We start from the raw sequence: 23,923 nt of genomic DNA, 5'->3' as shown, positions 1-23,923 counted from the left end.
TGTGGTTATGGCGTTAACGTCATTTTAACGAGATTAAGCCTGACAGCACTACAATAGTAATCTCCCAATGGTTTCTTTTTACCGACCAGCTCCTCTTTGATAGCCGTGTCCATCTTGTCGTCGCCTGCAGGTGAAGCGATGGCGGAGGGGGAGTTGTGTTCAGTGAAGGAGCGAGGCGAGGCAGAGTAACGTTTGCGTAGAGACAAAAGTGGACGAAAGAGAGGCAAATTATTGGCTCCACAAGTATAATTATAACGTAACGTAGACTATATCGATATAAACGATATTCTCACATCTCATATCTCGTATAAAAATATATCGATATATTTAAAAACTCGATATATCGCCCAGTCCTAGCCTGAACGTTGTACACAGCAAAGCAAATAGTCATTGTTTATTTAACACTAGTTACACAGGTTGGGTGTTTTAAAGTCGATGTAGTAATTGCATTGAAAGTTTACTGAAATAAAATGACAGAGAAAATGTTCAAAAATGACTTTGTCACAATAAATATGGAGCGGCTGATGTGGTTAACCTATTCTGACAACAGAGGAACCACATGAAAGCCATCACAACAGTGGCAGCAAACTCAAACTGATGCAGACAGATGAGAAAAAAAGTCGACTTTTTATGTGAAAAGGTGTCAGATGTCAACCTAGTCAGCCTACACAGCTCTGTGAATTACCTGGGTACTTTCAATTCAAGGACAAAAACAAACTGAGTTACAAGTTTGTTTGTTTTCTTTCAAGCACAAGAGCCACGAGAACAAGGAGTGAAAAAAGTTCAAAAACAGTGGGATGGAAGTTTAATATAGGAAAGAGCTGCAGTTTATTTGGATTTGGCATGAACTCAATCAGATATAAAATCTGACCAGTGAGATGGAAGAGTGAATGTGTGCTGTGTGGATAGTTGCCTGACAGAAAATCATTTCTTCAGCACGCCTCATGGGCTGCAAAGGTATGGAGGAGTGTGTGTGTCTTTACCCTGTGTGCATATGTAGAGGTTTTCTGTTTGTGGTATTTTTTTGTACAGGTCAGAGCAATATTGTGTAAGCCATTTACAAAACTGTGAAAAAGAACGCGGCTGTAAACAGCAGCACAGATTGTGTCTCTAAGTCTTTTGGAACGCTGTCTCTTGTTGCAACAGTAAAACTGGAACTGGAAAATTTATAATGTGATTATCGCCTCGCTTCTTACTTTTCTGCATTTGAATGTGTGCTTGCTGTGAACTCTGAGTGTCAGACACTTTAAAATAATTTGTATTTGTGCTATTTAGATAAAAAAGTAAAATGGAGTGAACGCCTGTGCCAACACACTGTGTTTGTCTCTAATAATCAAAGCCCAGACGGGTCTTCTCTTTCCCGCTCTCTCAGTAGAAATGTTTATAAGATGGTGCTTCTTAGATTTTCAGCCCCCCTACTGATTGTTAGCACTTTGATTTCTGCCTCTGAGTGTCTCTTTGAGAAAAGCGCACATGCACATATTCCACAGGGCCTTCTCGGCTGTTTCTAATGACTCTGTGATTTACCATATGCCAAGGTTGAATATCCATTTCATCTCAACTGCTCTTGTTTGGCGTGTGCACTGCAGTGTCTGTGATGTGTGCGAGCAATCAAAGAGACGTGCACCGAGTAGGTTTAACCTTGTGAAAACCCTGGTTGTGTACCCTAAAAGCCCTTAGCTGTTCCTCAGATCACAGAGAAGAGCTAAGAGAAAAGAGAGCGAACCGGCAAGAGAGAAAAGAGATGCAGATTCCCTACTGGCGCTGAGCTATTGGGTCACTTTTTGAACATTGTAGACACTGTTGGCTGAAGTGCAAACTTCCGACTGGGAACTGCACTTGTCAACTTTCCATGTCAGCAAGCAGCCTTGACAGTTTCTACAACCCTCTCAGTATTATACAAGCGGATGCCAATTAAGATAAAGTATTCGACTGCACTGCAGTTGCAGTATGTGAGAACATCGGATGCCCAGAATGGGTAAGAAAGGCACCTAACTTTTATTTTAATTGTCACTGAGTTTAAGAATACTTCCTTGATGATTATTCACATGAATATTAGAACCCATGAACCCAGTTGTTGAGCAGATCAATGATAATTATTTATTCAATGATCAAAACAAAGACCTGATTACGAAACTGTGTCCATCTCCATTTCTTGTTATCTTTTTGTTTGAGTTATTTTTTTGTGGTTTGGTTTTGCACATACAACACATGTCATGCATTTGTCAGTACATCCATGGATTGCTTTATATCACTGATGTGGATAAATAGTTTAATCAATCATTGCTCATCCTTATTCAGTTGGTAACATTATTCTGTGTTCTTAGGAAAGTTTGAGTAAGTATAATGTTGTTGGATTGGTGGATCCCATATTGATGATTTGCATCTTTCTCTCGCTTGCTGCACTCATGGGAATTGGTGGCAGTGATTGTGCGTGATTCTGGTAAGTTTTGTAAATTTTGTCAAAGGCGAGGTCATTGGAAGACTGACAGTTTTAGCCTTCAGAGTTGTGGGAAGGAGGAAGTGTGTACGGGGGCGAGCTGCTGAAACGTTGAACATCTTGGATTGTGAGATGAAATCTCAGGTCTCAAAATGTGAGCTGGACTTTTATTTACCGTTTATCACCTATAGGTGATAAATGGTAAATAAGAGTCTTCCAAGCATTTCTCACAAGCGTGGCGAGAAAGTAGGCATCAAGATATTGTGAGACACAGGTGTCTTTGACTCCTTTATTTTAGTTTGACTTCTTTATTTTAGCATCAGTGTTGCCGCCATTGGGTGAGACATTTGTGTGTGCATATATATCTGCATTGAGTGTAGGGCTGAAGGTTCTCTCTGGAAGCCAAGTATGGGCTGTTGTTCTTACACCTGTTAGTGTTGTGCATGTCCCAAATGAAGCAGTGAAACAGTGTGGAGCAAATGAAGCAGTGTTTCCTGATGTGCTCAGTGTTCAGCAATAAGCCAAGCACAGTTAGCTAACAGGTGCTTAAAAGATGAGGACTTGTAGGGTTCTGAGTTAGCGTTGCCTCAGATCCCTTGGTATTTCTGTCTGGTGAAAGAATCACCACCTCATTATGGTTATTACATGATAAGGTGATAAGGTGCACAAATCCATTTGGAGTTGCAACAGGAAGTGCATCTGGCATACAAAATCTGACAAATCAAATAAGCGATGTTTCCCTCTGCAGTGAATCCTTGTGATCAGTGAAACTACTAAAAGTAGTGGCTTAGTAGTGCAGTGGTTTACATATTCCAACAAAGCATTTCTGAGTTTGTGTGATGTGGTTCTGGTTGGTCTACAGAGACCATGTGCTTTGTAAATGTGTATACCTTTAAGTGTTTATACAAAAAAATAGGATGTTAACTTAAAAAAAAGAAGAAGTGTAATTCAAACACAAGTTTAAGGACTATCGAAATTAAGCAGAGCAATGGTGAAGTGCTGGTGGAATTGAACTCTCTGTGGAAGAAATGGGCAGTCTCTGGCCCACAGTTTAGCAATTTTGTCTGGCAGCTGGTCCAGGGTCTCCACTGTGAGTCTCATCTGCAAATTGGGAGTCAAGTTCTTCAGACTAAATGAGGAGCAGACTTTAATCATGTTATTGTATTTACTATATCATTATTCATTGTTGTTGGGGTAAGCACAGAGTAGCAGCAGTGCAACACATCTGTGGCCTCTGCAAACTGAAGTCCCAGAATAAATTCCAGGGACATGATGGAGGTGATTGTAATTGTCACAATTGCTATTGATATTGACAGTTTGGATAACTATGATTTATCGTACTGCTGAGAAACCCCTCAGAAACTTTGGAGGTTTGTGTGACTGTGCAAATATCCAGTACATCTCTGATAGAGAGTTTCATCTACTTACCATTGTGGAGCTGAGAGAGCCCAAAGTCAGTGACTTTGAATCTGTAAAGGTCTTGGTGATGGCTGACTAACATCACATTTTAGAAGTTTAGGTCATGGGTTTCAACAAGTGATATAACATTGTCAAACTCTTCATTCCTTGCATAATAAACAATAAGAATGGACGATAACAGTGCTTTAAAAACTAACTTGGTGGAATAAAAAGTAAAGCAGTTCAGAGAAACAGAAGTGTGTTCAGCTTTCAGTACTGAAACGTGAACCTTGTGATAAAACCATTCTGAGAAAGTTCTACATTTCATTAGTTTAAAACATCACGAGTCCAGGCTCTGAATAGATTTAGATGATGAATAAAGCTTACAACTGAGATTGATTTAACGAGACCTAAAAAGTGAAGGGATTCTGAATTTAAATATTGTAGAGAAGAAAAACGTTTCAGTGCAGAACTATATTTGATTAAATGTGTTCATTAAACACAGTAATAATATTATAAATGAACCAAAGTACTGATTTTAGAGCTGATTCAAACATGTTAAGTTCAATTCACCACAATTAACAGCTGAAGGTGCTCAAGCTTAACATGTCTGCAGCTCTTTAGTCTTACATTAATGGTGTTTTCGCACTTTGCCTTGTTTTTGACATCAAGAAGAAAAGAAATGTCAGCATTTTTTTTTTTAATTGGAACACCACCAAACTCAGACCTTATCTGAGTCCCCAGTTTTATTTCCGTAATCATTGTGAACATATGCTGCTCTCTTTCTTTCCTACTTTCTTTATTTCACTGATCAATGTCTGATAAATGGGATTTAGCCTTTTTTGGTGGCCTTGGCTAAATTAGTTATTAGTACCTGTTCCCCCCAGCTGGATGGGGAGATATATTTATCATTAATTAATTTTCAAGACCAACCCCAATGTTTTTAAAAACCTCAGCTGTTAGGTTAGTAAATGTATCTTATGATGTTTTTCACCATTTTACACATAACAAAAGCTTTAAAACAAAACTGCAAAGTTTACATGTGCAATAAAGAACCAGAAAAATGTGAAAGCGTACCTGTTCTACAATCTTATTTGTTTATCTGATATCCATCCACTAATTATAGTTTACAACAGGCAGGTATTCTATCACGTACGTGACAAATGGTAACATTATTTGGTGCTTCCAAATATTATTCACAATTGGTTTCATAGTTTGTATACATACTGGTAGTATATAAACACCCATGCTCGGTGCAGTGTGGCGGGTAGAAGATTTTCCGGTGGGGGGGGGGGGGGGGGGGGGATTAATTATGCATTCATAGCATGTGGGAGAAAAAAACTCACAGTGGATTATGTGCAGACAGTTTAATATTTCCATGGCAACGTATACTCAGTGGTTACGATAAAACCATTTTAACCAAGGAAAAACTCACAATGCATTGAGTATATTTGATAGATCGCCCACCCCTAATTTTAAGAATGGTAGGGCTCTTGCAGTGGCGGCTCCTGAAAAAAATCTCAGGGGGGGCAATTTTTATGATATCGACTAAAATGACCCATTTAATGAGTACATCAAACAACACAATTTTAATTTGTTGCTAGGTGATTAACTCATACAGTGATACCTCATGCCCACTAGATGGCAACACACAACAGAAAGCTTTCCTCTAGCTACATAAGTTACAGGTAGAAAGCGAAAGAAATTAGCATCCAGTAGCCTTTAAGCAAAAATGAATGTGTCCACTTACTCATTACTTAGGCTACATCAATCCAATGTTGTGTGGTGTAATCAAGCAACAATATAAAGCCGGCTGCATCATATAAATCAATATGCACAGCCTGTCAGCCACGACTTGCGCTGGAACCAACTCCGACAAAAAGTCCTGTTGTATGCTTTTGACTTCTCCTTCGTTGCCTGGGTTAGTTGAATTTCGGGCTTGTCAGGTCCCAACTCTTTAACTTGCAGTTTTTCTGCCATTGTCCTTCTGGCAAAAGGGTAGGTTAGAAGCGATCTAACCGAATTTGGGGGAGGCTGTGCCTCAACCGTTAACAATACCGCTGCCATCGTCTCTCTCTGACCTTATAGCTCACTTAGGCTACTGACTGAGGTAAAATTCTAGAACAGCAAATCTTCGCGCGTTTTCTGCAGGGGCGCAATTTTAAGCGCCCCCAAACCATTTAATTCAGCGACACTGATAGGTCAAATATTTATTATTTTCCCCTGGCAACCATTTAATGATAGGCTATTTCGCTGCATATCAAGGGCGCTTTGACGAGCGCCCCAGAAGAAGAAAAACACCGTTTGTTGGTTGAACTTTAATGAGTCAGCTGGTGAAAATGTTAAAATACGCCTGGCTGTATATGGGCACACACATAGTAAAACTATCATTGATGAATTTTTTAAAAATATATATTTTTACTCCTCCACATTTGGGGGGGCGGAGCCCGAGCGCCCCCTATGGGCCAGCCGCCACTGGGCTCTTGCATTTTTATTTCCTTATTTTACCTAAAAAGGCACAAACTTTACTATTGGTTCAAGTTTTGAAATCATTCCTCATGAGACAATATTGTGTAAAACTAAGGAAAACACATAATGTTAAATCTAATATCCCATATCAACAAACAACAAATTTCAGTTATTTATTTAGTATGGTTATCAACAGTTACACACACACACACACAGACAAATTCTTCCATGTAAACAGGTGACATTCCCTCTCACTCATTATTTTTCTTTCCAGGTGTCCCTTCAGCTCCTCGCAATGTGGTCTCAGTGGTCAACCAGACATCGGTGATGTTGGAGTGGCACTCACCACGTGACACTGGACACCGCGACGACTTGTCGTATAATTTGTTGTGTCGCCGATGCCACAGCAATGAGCGGCGGGCTTGTCAGCCATGTGATGACAGCGTGGTGTTTGTTCCAGGCAAACAGGCGTTAAAGGAAACAAGGGTTGAGATCAGCAAGCTGCGGGCCCACACGTCGTACACCTTTGACATACAGGTTTGTCCACAGACGGAGGGCTGCCTCCCTTTTTCATGCTTTGTTTGTCCTGTGAAGAGATTTGCTGAGTGTTTACAGCAGTGAAAAATCTATTTTGTGTATATCAAACAGGCACTTCGTGTAGGCCTAGACTCATTGTCAGTTAGTGGGAGTTGCATTCATGCTGGATTTGCAGCAGTTGCGGTGGACTCCAGAGGTGTACTAAAAACAGCAAAAACGCATCAAAGAAATTTTCATGCATAGTTCCAACACTCTCCCCAAAATGCCACTATTTAGCAATTTACTCATTGACTCATTGACTTATTGACTCATGCGCCTCATCACACGAGCCAATATGTCAAAAAAGGAGTTGACTCTGTTTATTAAGGGACACTGCCACTAGATTTAAATACGTGGGATTGTCCACCATTTCGTTTCAGAACTCAAGAAGCTTCTGGGATAAGAGATTAAACATCTTCAAGAAACTTAAAGAATCCAGTCGCTTTCTTTCCAAGCTCCTTAGAATACCATGACATGGATGACTGAGAACCTACACAGACATTTCACAGCAAATGTGATGTTGATATTTACTGTATTTTAGTTGTATTTTTTTGTCCACTGTCAAGAACAGCAAAAGTTAGTACTTAAAAAAAGTAGTTATGCTTATTACCCACTTTAAAAACAACCTTGCTGTCAGCTATTTTTTGAAATGCAAATAGTAACCATAATGCTCAAGGTTACTGAGGCTACATAGATGCTTGCTGACATGCAGGCTTTTATGCACAATCTGCAGTTATAACTCTCAACTTACAGGGTCACCCTGAAGTCTATAAAACCAGTACAATTGTGTCCCTTCAATCTTCTGCCATCTGCCTCATTTCCCATACACGTGTAAGTCTAAAATCAAGGCCAGTGGTATTAGAATTCAGTTCAATGAGTTCAATGACTCTACTAACTAGAGGTGGCTATTTTTTAAAAATAGAATCCAATCCCTGACTATATGAATAGTGTGGCCCATCTGTTGAGGTTTGAATATGTCAGTATTGATGAACGATAAATTTAGTCATTAAATCAATGTGCCCATATGTCTACTCGTCTTTTCCTCCCATGCATTGAAATTTTACCCCGTTATCATGAGAAACAGGGAAAAAAAGATGTACTGTTTGGTGGGAGCACCTACTGCTAGAGGTGGGCAAGCATCGGTACTATCGATACTAATCCATTAGGTACCAACCGGATCAATACAACACGATAGGATTGATGTTTTGTATCTGTCCTCTAAGTTCAATATGTAGTCCACTGAATTGTTTTAAATAAAAATTAATTAAAAATTCTCCTCTTGGATTTTGTTTCTGGGATCTGCTGGAACCACTCACCTAGCTTGTGGTTCACTGCACCGAGTGCTCTGATTACCCCTTGGACCACTGTTACTTTCACACTCCACATCTTCTTGAGTTCTTCTCTTAGCCCTTGATACGTCTCGAGCTTCTCATGTTCCTTTTTCCTGATGTTGTTATCACTTGGTATAGCTAATTCTATCTGTCTCAGGCATCTTTACACAGCCTGCACCTGGCGTCTTGCCTGGCGTGATAGACCCCAGCCTCCATGGATCTTGTACTTAGATCTTGTTCCTGTGCTGCCATGATCAGTTCCTCTGTGCTGTCTTTCAGACCAGCTTCGTCCAGCCACTAGTAGGATTTCTGAATGTTAGCTACTTCCTCTATCTGCCAGTGGTACATTCTGGGCCCGTCCTTCCATGGCTCCTCCTCTCCTTTCTTGGGTTTCGTTTACCTGAGGTATTCACTAAGCACGCAGTCGGTTGTGGACATCTTTCTGATTTACTCATGGATGTTTGTTGTCTCATTCTGGACAGTGGTTCTGACAATAACCAGTCCTCGGCCCTTCTTCCTTTCACTTAGCATGCAGTCTCAGGGTGCAGGATTTTGGGTGAAAACCATGCATAGTCAGGAGCTTCCTTGTTTCGATGTCAGTGGCTTCTGTGTTCTCCTTTGGCCAGAAGGGTTCTTGATCATGGGCAGGGCGTAGGTGCTGATTGCCCAGGTATTGTTTTTTCCATTCATCTGACTCCGGAGGACTTGCCTTACCCTCTGCAGGCATTTGGTGTTTGCCGCTTTTTAGCGACCTCTTCATGGTTCCCGTTTGCCTGTGGGTAGTGCAATCCTCACAGTTCTGACTATCTTCCCTCTCTTTGTTACCATCGAACTACACTTCTCCAGTCCGATTGACATTCCAATGTCGTTGCAGTGAATCGATGTCTTCTTCACTCTTGGCATACAGCTTGATGTCATCCATGTAGAGGAGGCAGCTAACAACTGCTTTATTCCTTAGTCTGGATCTGTAGCCAGTCTTGTTAATGATCCTAATGAGGGGGATCAGGCCTATCCAGAACAACTGTAGGGAAAGGCCATCTCCTTGGTAAACCCTGCACTTGATGGTGACATGTCCAGTTGGATAGTATTATTCGCCACATCCCCATTAAGTTCCTGTTGAAGGTGCTACGGGTCCTGTTGATCTTGTGTAGTTCTAGATATTCCAGGATCCATGCGTGGAGCATTGAGTCATAGTCTTTCTTGTAGTCAATCCAGCCAGTTCACAGGTTGGTCAGCTGGTCTTTCAGTCTCGGTCTCTGGTATTTCTCGGTCTCTGCCAATTCCTTTCTGTGCCCTGCTCATGTGTTGAGCAATGTCCCTGTTCATATTAGCCGCTATGATGCCTGACATCATGTGGTACTGAGGCAGGTTATTGATTGGATGGGCACGGTTCTTTCTGGGGATCCTTGGGGATCAGAACTGCCTGGCCTTCATTTAGTCATATTGGGTATCTCTTGTCGATTAGCAGTTGGTTCATTTGTGCTGCCAGACGCTCATGGAATGAAGTCAGCTTTTTCAGCCAGTGAGCTTGAATTATGTTGGGGCCTGGTGTTGTCCAATACTTCATACTGGAGACCCTTTCTTTGATGTCTGCCACTGTGACGATTACTGGATCCTATTCAGGGAGATTGCTGTGGTTGTGCTGTGGTTGTGCTGTGGGTTGCGTTCTTCTCCCATATGCTCTTCCAGTATTGCTCTGTCTTCAGTCTTCGTGGGGCTATTCTTACATAGCCATACCAAGACTGGAGGTGGGGCAGTGTCGCAGTGTTTCCTTGGTTTATTCTCCTGATTTCCATCTCTCTGGTATTCCCGTTCAAGCGAGTGGTGACAGTCTTGGGAGGCTTACTGGATACAGACGCCCTGGTCAGGCATTGAACCTCTGAAGTTCAAAAGACGTGTAGTGTTACTAATGTGTGCTAGCCACCATTTTCCAGGGCCAGGTCAAATGTGCACATTTACCCAAACTACACACGGTAATTACTTCTAATTCGCTCACTTCCAAATTTGCCTTTCGACACAACTTAATTAGTTCTGATTGGATCTCGTCTCTCCTGAATATTTTCATATTTGTCACGGTCTGGCTGGGGCAGACCGTATGTGTTGCAGAGGAGGACTCAAACGCAGACCAAAACGTGGTGTGGATTAACAAAACAAGCCGTTTATTGAGGCTAGCAACGAGGGTACAAAATAATAGGGCATCGGTGAAAACTAAACAATAACCTAAACTGGGTGAACTAATAACAAAACATGAAAAACCTTAACCATAGTGAACTGACAGAGATACCTGGAGATGAGACATGGATGAGCAGACGACCTGACAACGAATGACTGAAAGCACACGGACTAAATAGACACAGGAGGATAATGAGGAAAGTGGCAACACATGGAGAAACAGCTGACACATGAACATAACGACGTCACAGTGGGAGAGTAAAACTGAACACGATGAACACAGAAACACCAGACCTCTTCACAATAAAACAGGAAACATAATGAGACGTAGACATGACAACCCGAACTTGACAACGTAAGACACAGACATGAAACGCATGAAGAGCAGGGGAGATTTAACATAGTTGGAAACACGAGGGGGAAATAATAAGAACTAGAAACACTTAGGCATGATAACAAATGAACTTAGGAAACCTGATAAGCTTAAACATACACTATAAACATCAAAAGAACTAAAACTCAAAACACTGGGTCATAAGACCCAGGATCGTGACAATATTATGTTCTTTTGTTGACGAAAGTGTTGGCTCATATAATCATAGTTTTTGTCCTCGTGCATTAGTTTGTTGTTTAATATTGTCTTGTTTTAAGCAAAGAAAAAAGGTTGTTGACGAAAACTATGACGTAAATTAACACTGGTTTTACCACAATTCAACCATGCATGAAAACGTACTAACTACTCTAATAACACAAAGTTTTGAGGCAAAGTAAGATGTGCCTTTTATAGTCTTGATAGGAGGTACTATTTGATTAAGGGACACAGAATAAATAGAGCTTGGAGTAAGTCATTAGTAATTGCCAGCCTTTATTTGCTATGACTGAAGACATTGTTCAACCATCAAAATGATTAGTTGAGCTCATGACAAATATAATATGTGGCAGCTAATTAGATGGTCTTTAAAAAGCACTCCCAACCTGTTAATTGTGTCTCAGTGTTGGTGAGATGAAACACATTTGGAGATCTTAAAGCTTCACAAAGGGACTAGCAGAATTTTTATTCCCTGATATTAAACTAGCTTCTTGTTTCTGATACCTAACTGACTACTAAACCACAGCAAGTGCCCAATAACAGATTAACAGCTGTAACTGGGAGAGCTGGGTCTCTGTATTTTTGTGCATGTTAAAGTTGAAATGACGCAGATACTGCATACACAAGAAAAGAGTGTGTCAGATGTTTTTTTTAAGCCTCTAAATAATTTACATCCATCTATTTTTCTTCCGCTTATCTAATTCTGAGTCATTGGGGTGGATGGGCCGGAGCCTATCCCAGCTGTCACAGGGTGAGAGGATGGGGCCAATATAGCCTGAACTCTCTTAACCAAGCTTTCTTTAAGTGGTCATCAGGAATAGTTCTTCAGGCTTCTTGAAGAACATTACACAGCCTTTCTTTGGATATTGTTGCAGAATTTTTTCTCCCCATTTCTTAAAGACATGACTGTCAAATATTCTATCTAAAGAAAAACGTGAAAGTATCACTGTGAATATCACGAGAGAGTCTGGCTCCTTAGATCTACAGGGTGGGCCATTTATATGGATACACCGTAATAAAATGGGAATGGTTGGTGATATTAAAGTCCTGTTTGTGGCACATTAGTATTTGTGAGGGGGCAAACTCCTCAAGATGGGTGGTGACCATGGTGGCCATTTAGAAGTCAGCCATCTTGGATACAACTTTTGTTTTTTCAATAGGAAGAGGGTCATGTGACACATCAAACTTATTGGTAATGTCACAAGAAAAACAATGGTGTGCTTGGTTTCAACGTAACTTTATTCTTTCATGAGTTATTTACAAGTTTCTGACCACTTATAAGATGTGTTCAATGTGCTGCCCATTGTGTTGGACTGTCAATGCAACCCTCTTCTCCCACTCTTCACACACTGATAGCAACACCGCAGGAGAAATGCCAGCACAGCCATCCAGTATCCGTAGTTTCAGGTGCTGCACATCTCGTATCTTCACACCATAAACAATTGCCTTCAGATGACCCCAAAGATAAAAGTCTAAGGGGGTCAGATCAGGAGACCTTGGGGGCCATTCAACTGGCCCACGACGACCAATCCACTTTCCAGGAAACTGTTCATCTAGGAATGCTCGGACCTGACACCCATAATGTGGTGGTGCACCATCTTGCTGGAAAAACTCAGGGAACGTGCCAGCTTCAGTGCACAAAGAGGGAAACACATCATCATGTAGTAATTTCAAATATCCAGTGGCCTTGAGGTTTCCATTGATGAAGAATGGACCCACTATCGTTGTACCCCATATACCACAGCAAACCATCACTTTTGTTGTTCCAACAGTCTTGGAGGGATCCATCCAATGTGGGTTAGTGTCAGACCAATAGCGGTGGTTTTGTTTGTTAACTTCACCATTCACATAAAAGTTTGCCTCATCACTAAACAAAATCTTCTGCATGAACTGAGGGTCCTGTTCCAATTTTTGTTTTGCCCATTCTGCAAATTCTGTGCGCCGATCTGGGTCATCCTCGTTGAGATGCTGCAGTAGCTGGAGTTTGTAAGGGTGCCATTTGTGTGTAGCTAATATCCGCCGAAGGGATGTTCGACTAATGCCACTCTCCAGTGACATGCGGCGAGTGCTACACTGTGGGCTCTTGCTGAATGAAGCTAGGACAGCCACTGATGTTTCTTCATTAGTGACAGTTTTCTTGCGTCCACATTTTGGCAAATCCAACACTGAACCAGTTTCACGAAACTCAGCAAGCAGTTTGCTAACTGTAGCATGGGAGATGGGTGGTCTCGTAGGGTGTCTTGCATTGAAATCTGCTGCAGTGACCCGGTTACTGCGTTCACCAGATATCAACACAATTTCGATCCGCTCCTCACGTGTTAACCTCTTCGACATGTCAATGGCTGTGAACAAAGAGAAACTTGTAAATAACTCATGAAAGAACAAAGTTACGTTGAAACCAAGCACACCATTGTTTTTCTTGTGACATTACCAATAAGTTTGATGTGTCACATGGCCCTCTTCCTATTGAAAAAACAAAAGTTGTATCCAAGATGGCTGACTTCTAAATGGCCACCATGGTCACCACCCATCTTGAGGAGTTTGCCCCCTCACATATACTAATGTGCCACAAACAGGACTTTAATATCACCAACCATTTTGTGGAGTTGCAGGTTATCATACCCTTGTAGATTACCTCATCTACTGTATAGCATTTCACTACAAAGCACACTACGATTTCTCCTACTGTGCACTCAGTCTAACCAAGTTCTGGCTACACTGCAGCAGTACTATCATGTTTTTCATACTCACCTGACAAGCCTTAACTGTTTTAACATTATAAGTGAAACATACAATTTCGCTGCAAAGAAAAATGTGTGACTCTATCTATCAGAATCAGGCAGCCATACTTTCTAGGTCTCAAAGAAATGCATGAATCTGAGGTTTCCCTTATAATACTCAACATGTAATATAGTTAATGCTTGTGACAGTTGAACTTGTTAGCTTTGCTATTTTCATATCATTCTGGGGCATTAAACTTAGCTACTCTTAGCTTGCCAAATTTTACTAGCACGATTTGTCATTTCAGGCAAAAAACAACAGCGGTTGCTAGCTAAAATTGAGAAGCTAAAGGTAAATCATGTGCTAGTTGTTCAAGCTATCAGCCACCATTATTATTGTTAAACAGATGCATTGCTTGAATGGAAAGGCACCAAGAGCTATGAAGAGATGGGGGTGGAGAACTCAGTTCAAATAACTATTAACTTTAATGTCTGAGGGTGGAATAACCATTACTTTTCTATAGGCAGTCAACGGAGTCTCCAACAAGAGCCCATACCCCGCCCAACAACTGTCAATCAACATTACAACCAATCAGGCTGGTAAGTTGGGAGAGCAATGACTCTTTGCGCGTGTGTGTGTGTAAGCATCTGTGTGTGTGCTAGCATACCCCGGGGCACCGTGGATTATGTGAGGGAGGGATGGCCGGGGAGATAAAGGAAATTGAGCTACAGCCTTTTAATTCATAAAACATGTTATGTGCTTGTCATCGCTCTGCCTGTTCTCGCTCTCCTTCCCCCTTCTCTCTCTTTCTTTCCTGCTCATCCACAGCTTTCATCGCTTTTCCTCCCCCTCTCTCAATTCTGCTTTTCTCCCCCCTTTCCCTGCTTTCCTCACCCTAGGTCTCCCTCAGTATAATTCTTAGAGGCCATAAAGTGAGTGAGTTATTACTCCATCAATACTTTATGGAGACAGACACAAGTGATATTTCCACTGCTACCCAAATTTAGATTTAAAAGCCGCTTTGCTATGGAAAAACACATCATTTACCTCATCTACAGCACCCCTGGCTCATTCCTAATCGAAACATGATCCATTGTCACCCTGCCGTTTTCTGAGCGCATTTGTTACCGCTGTCGGATGCGAGGCTCTCTTATCCCTGAAATCTTTTAGGACTCAACAAAAACTGATTTATTTTTCAGGTTGACTGCACTGGGGGAGATTTTTAAATTATGCAATAGCTTTTGAGTGTATTTCATTGGACTTTAGGATGTAAAACTCAACACTGTGTATGTGTGTGTGTGTGGGGGGGGGGCTCAATTGTGGCTATGTGAGGAAAAAAAAAAGACTGTGGGGTTTTCAGGTGACAGATCGCTCATGCTGTCAAATTATTTCTCCAGCAGAAGTATACACCTCTTGAGGCATCACAGCATTTACTGTGCGTTATAGCTGCTGTATGAAATTATGGTGACTCAGCTGTGTAAGATGCATACAGTCTATTTAGGATATAATGGCTTTCAGCAGAATCCCCATAAAACCAAGAAGACAAATTCTCTTGGGGTTTTTTGTCCTTTAAAACACTAATTTAATTAAATTTAAAACAGTGTAGTACATCTCCAGATGCTGTGTGATATTAGTCTTCTTCTCGCCTCATGTTTCCACTTGAGACTATCAAAGCACAAAAGTGATGAAAGCCATCACATAAAATGATCCAGAAGCTGAACCATGAAATACATTACAGCCAACAGCTTCTCGTTCCCAAAATTATGGGTTAAAAATGCATCGCAGACATAGCTCTTGTTTCCCCATCAGTGACAAGTGCAGTAATTTGTTTTCATGAGCTTGGAAGAGGAAACATTTTTCTCCTTTGAGTGCAAATAATCTTTGGCAATATGTCATTAAACTCTGTATTTCCATATTTATGGTGTTTAAACATGCTAGCAAGTCTTTTAACTGCCTAATTGATTGTGTATTCTTGTGTGCGTATGTATGTGTGTGCGCTTTTTATCAGCTCCCTCAGTAGTTCCCATAATGCACCAAGTGAGCTCAACAAGTCGCAGTTTCTCGTTGTCATGGCCACCGCCCGAACAGCCCAATGGAATTATCCTCGACTATGAGATACGATACTATGACAAGGTAGGTGGGATGATAAATGTCTGTGTTTGTCTCTGTGTCTGTGCTTTTTGGTGCTATAGTCGCTGGCAGTAACTCATTAGTCAATAAAGCAGGCAAATCAATATCAACTTCATCAGAGTCATCCATTATCAGGACTGTTACTGAAGACCAGCAGGATTCTCACTTCTGCACAAACACCTCAGCCATTAAGAACTTGAATAAAAGTAACACCAACCTTTTTGGTAAAACTACACGTATAGTTTTGTGCAAAAAGTTATGAGCCACCACTGCATACTTTATATTTTGCTTCCAAGAAACCCAAAAGTTCCTGTAATTTTTAAAAATGGTCCTCAGATGCTTTCTTTTTTCTCTGAACACTGTTGTTTCACTCATTTTTAGTCCAGTCCTTATACCTGACCATTTTTAGAGAAATGAATAGCACCTAATTAACCCTTTAGAGCCGGTTGGAGCGGGCACGCTCTGTTTTGCGTAACTATTTTTAAATCCCGGTAGCACTGCAACCACGTAAGCTAGAGCAATAATTTTTTTTGCATATGAAACCGGAGGAGTTGTACTTACATCTTATGCCATCAGCTTGTCCTAGGTCACAGTTTCCTTCCACATATAGCTTTGCAAAAACTGCATAAAAAGCACTTGCAGCAACAAAAACATAATATTCCAGAAACACGCTTTGCCGATCCGATCAGCTGTTCATAACACTTCCTACGTTGGAATAGACGTCAGCGCGAACTTTTGCATGTCCGCCATGACCTGCCCGAAACCGGAAGTGATGTCATTTTCGCGGTTTGAAAACTACATTTCAAATGTAGTTTTTTTTTTTACCCTCAGGGCCTATACTGGTGTTTTTAAAAGTTATCTTTGACTTTATGACTTTCTGTGTCGTTTCTGGGATGCTTAGGACTCATATTGCACTGCTGGAAATAGTTTATTTTGATGCACATGCTGCTTTTTTGCAAATTTGCAGTATAATATTTGTTTTTGTTTTTCCTGCAGTATATAAAAATTGGTGTATTTCAAAAATAAAACTGTGAAGACACTCAAAATAAATTTCCTGTGGTAGGAAACTATTTTGTGCAACTTTTTTGTATTTACAGTTTTGAGGGATAAGCCTCTTAAATTTCTCTAACTAGAAATATATGTTAAAAAAGCAAAAACGATTTTCAATTTTTTTGTAGTTTATTGCACTTTTTTGCAATTTATGTAATTATTATGCACTTAATGAATACATATTATTAAAATCTGGGCTATAATTGTTGTATTGATGTATAGCAACTTGAAATGCTCCCAAAAATGGCACCACAGCATGTAAAAATATAATATAAGCTCTGGCGGACTTAGTTCTATGGTAGGTCTTAAAGGGTTAAAGGCATTCACCAGTGTTGTGTCTACACATAACAGACAACTTATCAAAAAAACATTTTTAATTTTATCTTTAGGCACTGTGTTACCAGCAACCTGTCACAAAACAGACACTTTGATAGGCATACAATAATATTTTTGTACTAACAAGGTGATTATCAAAGAGATATTAGCTAAAAACTCGGCATGTGACAACACGGTGTGCAGTGTGTCGTTGAAACATTTGAGGAAACTGGACAAACAGAGGACAGAAGGAGTGTCAGATCTTAAAAACTGTCTGCAGTGAAAAATGTCTGAATGCCTTAAGATTGTCTTAAGTGAAAATGTCCTTAAGAAACAGGAAAAAGTCCAACAAAGATCTGATCAGAGAAATGCATCTTCCTCTTCAGCTGATCCATTAGCAGTTCACTGAAGCCTCATCAGAAATGGTCTCGGTGGAAGAGTGGCTTTCAATTAGCCAAAATTGAGGATGCTGCCATCTGTAAGATATGAGCTGTGTCTTATATATCATGTTTAACCTGAGTAGCGAAAGACCGCGGGGGTCTGAAAATGATGAAGCCAGGAGTCCGCTGTTCTAGTTGCCATCAATCTGGTGGGTAACAGACGTCTCCGAAAAGGTCGGAGCACTTTTGCAAATATGCGATATGTGATGTCTTGATAAACCAAGCAGATATTTGAAGTTTACACAGCTACATTAAAATATGTTAAAAGTTTATTTTGTGACCCAGAAAGAGTAATAAGAGTAATAATAAAACTAAGTAGCTGCCGCCATTATTGGAAACTGGAATTGGCTGGGCCGCGCTATGAATTCTGGGATATGGTGGGCCACGAAGGATACACCCGACCCATCCTTCAAATCTTAGGAAAAGGAGGACGCATTTGTCGGCCGCATTCGGAGGAGTCTACGAATTGGGACAGCCTTCATTGTGTCACTGTGACGTAATTGGTCTAAAAATGCAGCCTCAGGAGGATGCAGCTGACGTTTTGGGACACAGCTAAGGTGGAGGCTCTCTCATGGTTTGGGGCTGTATTTCACAAAGTGTTGTTGGGGATTTTCAAGATTGATGGAATTATGAACACTGAAAAGTCCTGTCAGATTTTGATCCATCATGCAATACCATCTGGAAACCATCTGATTGGCAAGAGCTGAATTTTTCAGCATGAAAATGATCACAAACACACTACTAGTGCAGTAGAAACATACCCAGATAGAAAACAAAAAGGCACATAATGGATTGGCCTCCCTAACATCATTAAAGCAACGTGGGATCATCCCAGAAGAGAGTAGAACAAAAGGCAGTCCTTCAAGAAGCTTAGGGAACTATTCCTGAAGGCTGCTTAAAGAAATGATAAGAAAGCTTGCCCAAGACAGTCTGTGTTGAAGACTAATGGCGAATATATGAAATGACTTGACTTTCAAGCTGGTTACATTTATATAAACTCTGATTTTGTCTTAAATACTGTATTTCTATGGATGTTTCTGCATGTTTCAATAAATCCCTACACCTATTTCACATTTTCCTAGCAAAATATAGACTCACGCACAGCACTGCACTTTCTGCTTTTTTACTAGGGGCTCTTAATGGTTTCACATATGTTACAGTGTCCGCTGTCACTAATAGTGTTCTATTGTTTGCTGGGTGTGAGATCATTTCCTAGATTTATCTTCCTCAGCTCACTGTGGTGATGTAGAGTTCAAGTTCCCATCTTCATCAACAATAAAGCATTAATTATAAACACACATCAGGAGCTCACAGAAGTGTTGTTGCTAGGTAGATATTGTATGTGCTACCTTATGTTTCCAGATTTAGTCCCTTGGAAAACACAAAAAACAGCAAACAAAAAACAAACAAAAAACATGTTACTGAAAGAAATTAGATGTGTTTAATATTAATAAGGAGGAGAGGCTGATAGCAATTTTAAAATATTCACCAAAAAAAGAATAGTTAGGTACTACATCTATCCAGGAGTTTAAGAAAATAAGGGGGTAGGATAACTCCAGGCAGCGGAGGGAAGAGAACCAGTTTTTAAAATTTAATAATTGAAATTTTTTCATCCATCAAAGAGAAGCTTCAAAAGTGTATTGGGCATGGCGATAATTTATACAGGCATGATGTTATGTTTTTAATACTTGACAGAAGATTACGGGCTGTCTGGTAGTTTCATAGACTCCTTGAGAACATCCATCCAACAGCAGCAGACACCATGACAAATGTTTCTGAACGTGTCTGTTCTCCATCATATCGTTCAAGAAACTCAGTACTGCCGTTTTTGTAATACCGTTGTTATTAAATATTTCTTGTCATTTAGTATGAAAACTGCAGCTTGATAAAAAATCATCATCACTGGGTTTGGTGGCTGATCAACATGGCAATTATTTCAGGACAGCTGAAGGCAGAAACCTGTCAGCATATTTCTACAATTTATAGCTCTTATAAATGATGTATTTTTGTCTCGCACTCGTGCTGAATGCCTATTCATGTATCATCTTTTATGCAATATTATTTCCTAATAAGTCAGGATTGATCTTAGAGCTACAATGCATATTTAATGGGGCCTGCAGCCATACTGACAGGGTTTTACAGTGATGTAGAGCCTTTCTTTTTTCAACCACACATAAATTGTTGATCGTATTTGTGCAGGAAGGATGAGTGTCCATTCATTAACAACTGGCTTTAAAAAGCTGTTTTCAGACAATGAGGACCGCCTCCCTCCAACTCAGCGTTTCACTGAATCGAACACGAACAAAGGGAGTAGTTTGGGCTGCTGCAGCTTTGTTATCGGTAACATGCAATATAAGATCAAATTAGGATTTGTGAAGATGAAAATTAAATCAACCATTAGGCTAATCAGAAGCAGTAAGAGCTCATGCTGATCTTGGGAGTCTCAAGCAGCTAATTCTTTAGTCTTTACTGAAAACTTTAGAAGACAAATGGACAGTAATTTAGACAAATTTCCCCAAAACCTTTCCAGCTAATCCGATCCTAGCTGAAATATTAAATATTTAGGTAGCCACACAAGACGGCGATATCTTTTGTTGCTGTTTTACAGGAAAATATTCATTGGCAGTCATGTATACAGCTCCGATGCATTTATTCAATTTACTGCTTATGTTGTTTTGTCTGTTCCAAAGTCTGCGAAGCGGGATATCATAGTGTTTGTAGACTGCAGCTGCTAATATTTCTCTATTGTTTGCTGAGTAAGATGGTGTCCTAGATTCATCTCCTCAGCATTCTCTGTTGCTGTGGGCTTCAGGTCTCTCCATGGACCTCAGTACATGCCCGAAGTCAGCACAGAGCACTGATATTACATAGTTACCTTTATCTTAAAAGGGCAAAGCCTTTCACCCCAGAGAGATGGAGTCTGCCACAGAAAAGAGAACAAGAAGCATCCGTTCTTCCAGGCCAGAGTGTTGAGGATTTCTGTTCCAGGCAGGCAAGGTTGAAGGAAAATGATCGATATTCAAAATGATCCTTTGTAGCTTTCTTTTACTCCTATTGTTCCTGTTTCGCAAAGGCCAGAAATGTGCTCGGAGAGAAGAACCACTTGTGTCCGTTAGCTGAACTCTTTGGAAGTTTTCTTTATTCTTCCCTACCCTGACCCTCTGAGTTATACTGAGAATAAAAGGAAACTCTCAGTCTCAGTACTTGATCTCCTGCACAAGAGGGATGCCCACATTCTCCATCTATCATTTCTTTAGGCCAGGTCAAGTTAGTCCAGACATTCTTCTCCTTAGCAGCGTCTCCTAGCACATCCTGAGGGATCCAGAGGCATTCCAGTACCACATCAGATATACATAAAATCCTTTCACAAAGTCCGAGTCTACCCTAGGGTCTCCTACATGATGCATATGCCCTGAAAATCTCCAAAGGGAGGCACCCTGAAGTCAGCCTTATGAAATGCCTGAACCACTTTAGCTTTTTAGAAATAAAGGAGCACCAGCTCTATTCTGTTCTCCCTCAGGATTGATTGAACTATTTCTAAAGTTTAAGCTCAGCCACCCTATAGAAGAAATTATTTTTAGTTGGTTATAACTGTATTTTTTTCTGGAATAAAGTTTATTATTGTGAGTAATTTTTCAGATAAAAGTAACCAGAAACCTGCTTCTCCTTTTAGGAATATGAAGGTTGTTGTGGTGGAGGGGTTATTAATCCAAAGGAGGTGAACAAAACAAGGTCATTGCTGCCACCTGTAACAAAACCTTGGAGGGGAACCTCCACAACCAAAGTAGTGCTTTAGCATAGGGCTTGGCTGTAGAGTCCAGAAGAGCAGGAGACTCACCAGTGCCTATCTCACCACTGTAGAGACATGCCCTGGAGTTGGATTCATTTTTAGGATTTGGATCTTGGCATGCTAATCATGTGAACTTCCATGTTCTCTATATATACTGCTTCACAAAAAGGAAAACCTTTTGAAAACCCCCAAAACAGGAATGGTTTTAAAGGTGGAGGCCACTGACATTTTTTCTCTCCCCGTCTTTTCTGACAATTTTTTGCACTAGTTCAGTTAGGGTCAGTCACCGGTGGCATGAGGTGACACCTGGACCCCACAGAGGTTCCAAAGGTAGTTTAATTCCTCTAGGATGGGACATCAATACATGGCATCACCAAGAGATTTGCTCTGTCGCTCAACACAGTCTCAAGAGCATGGAGGAGATTCCAGGACACAGACAGCTACTCCAGGAGAAATGGACAGGACTGTAATAGATTCTTAACCCATCAGTAGGACCGATATCTGCTCCTTTGTGCAAGGAGGAACAGGATGAGCACTGCCAGAGCTACAAAATAAACCTCCAGCAGGACACTGGTGTGAATATCTCTGACCAAATATCAGAAACAAACTACATGAGGCTAGCCTGATGTCCTCTAGTGGGCTCTGTGCTCACTGCCCGACACTGTGGCATTTGCCAGAACACCAGAATATGCCTTTGACAGATAAGAGCCGGTTTACCCTGAGCACATGTGACAGACGTGAAGGGGTCTGGAGAACAAATGAAGAACGTTCGCTCAGCACAACAGGTTTGGCGGTGGGTCAGTGATGGTGGGGTGAGGCATATCCACAGAGGGGCGCAGAGACCTCTACAGGATTGGCAACAATACACTGGAACACTGTGAAATCCACTGTCAGACACTACACTGGTGCAGTGGGTCCTGGTTTCCTCCTGTTGCACAATAATGCCTGACCTCATGTGGCAAAAGTTTGCAGATAGTTTGTGGAAGATAAAGGAGTTCATACTGACCGGCTCCCATGCTCGCCTGACCTAAATCCAATAGGACGCGTCTGGACACGTCTGGGACGTTATGTTTCAGTTCATCAGACACTGCCAGGTTGCACCACAGACTGTCCAGGAGCTCAGTGATGTCCTGGTCCAGATCTAGGAGGAGATGCCCCAGGACACCATCTGTGGTCTCAGTAGGCGCATGCCCCGATGTTGTCAGGCATGTACATAAGCACATTGAGAACATACAAACCATTGAGTGCCATGTTGAGTGGCTGGGATGAATTTTCAGTAAAATGGGCTGGTCTGCCACATACTTTTCTTCACTTGGATTTACAAGGTGTCTTTGAATTAGGCCCTCTGTATGTTTGTAATTTTCATTTCCATCAAACAATGTAACATCCCTTCATTCCTAACACATTACCCAATCAGTATAGATATGCAGGCAGCATGAATTTTTCCCCATTGAGATCAGATTTATATTCTGATTTGTTTCTTTAATTTTTTCGAGCAGCGTAGATACTTCTAGCTTTGTGATCAGATTTCCATTCTGTGGATGCACTCCAGATATGAAGCAGTTTCTTGTGCAGACAGAATATTATTTACCCTTCTGGAGTCAGTGTTTTGCAAAAGAGATCACAATATGAATGTCTTGCTGCAGCGTTGATAACAGTGTTACTCCAGCTTTTGTAATGTAGAATAGTGGAAGATCATTTAATCTTGTTAACTGATTCACTCAAAAGCAGAAACACTAAACCACCAATTTATCCCCTCAGTGGGTGTTTTTCAAAGCTCCTACCAGTCTTCTGTGAGGCTGTCTTGCTGAAGCAATCAAGCCTTCGGCTGCCTGTAGTGGACAAGGTCCTAATTTGTATGAACCAGGAGACTATGGAACAAAAGACTTCATAGTCTAGTTTGAATAGCGAATGTCAGAGCAGAGCCTCTGATTCAGTGGTAAAACATGCAGGTTCTGATTGCTTTCCTATCAAAGAAGTTGCTCTAGGAAAGAAAATTGCGAAGAGAAAGGAAAATTGCGACAGCATATCTTGTCTTTGTAATTCCGCAAATAGGAAGCAATGCATTTCGAGACTCCGAGTTAAATTACTCCCATATCTATCACCCAAAGGTAAATATAAGAATGTCCTCATCTTTTTTTGAAGCAGAGCCAACAGCTGCAAAAACAGACAGACTTTTGCTGCAGACAGATTAAAAACAAAGAGTGAAGCACCTACAAGGGATTGTGTAACATACACCAAACAGAGCGCGTGCCTCTTCAGCCACGGATCACATTTCATTCCCCACCATCCTCCAGTCCTTCGCACAAGATCTGAAGAAAATTGTTTTTGGCATTTTTTGGAATACCACTGCTTCTCCCTGTGCTCATTTTTTTCTTTTTAATACACACTGTCAGCGAGTTGGTACTTCCATAACTCATTGAAACTCTCAACTGTGAGCGCAAGTACAAACTTTAAATGCCCAGTACTCTTGTCAACTGTTTTTCTTATCTATTCTCTTTG

At 40.8% G+C, this 23,923-nt stretch overlaps 1 protein-coding gene across 3 annotated transcripts in view; it reads left to right on the top strand.

Moving 5' to 3' along the window:
• The window catches only part of LOC120733382 (ephrin type-B receptor 1-like), a 127,356-nt gene that overhangs the window by 54,252 nt on the left and 49,181 nt on the right, over positions 1-23,923 (top strand). For 2 of the 3 annotated variants that reach the window (XM_040031503.1, XM_040031504.1), the window contains exons 7-9: positions 6,582-6,844; positions 14,220-14,295; positions 15,705-15,829. In XM_040031503.1, the coding sequence (XP_039887437.1) occupies positions 6,582-6,844; positions 14,220-14,295; positions 15,705-15,829 (464 nt within the window). Of the gene's footprint in view, positions 1-130; positions 5,331-6,581; positions 6,845-14,219; positions 14,296-15,704; positions 15,830-23,923 lie in introns of those variants that run through there. The other variant, XR_005695812.1, reaches the window with a different exon arrangement.

Source organism: Simochromis diagramma, unplaced genomic scaffold, assembly GCF_900408965.1.
Source record: "Simochromis diagramma unplaced genomic scaffold, fSimDia1.1 OVJJ01000284.1, whole genome shotgun sequence".
In the NCBI taxonomy this organism is placed as follows: Eukaryota; Metazoa; Chordata; class Actinopteri; order Cichliformes; family Cichlidae; genus Simochromis; species Simochromis diagramma.
Note: the sequence above shows the minus strand (reverse complement) of the source record. Positions and strands in the feature narration are given on the sequence as shown.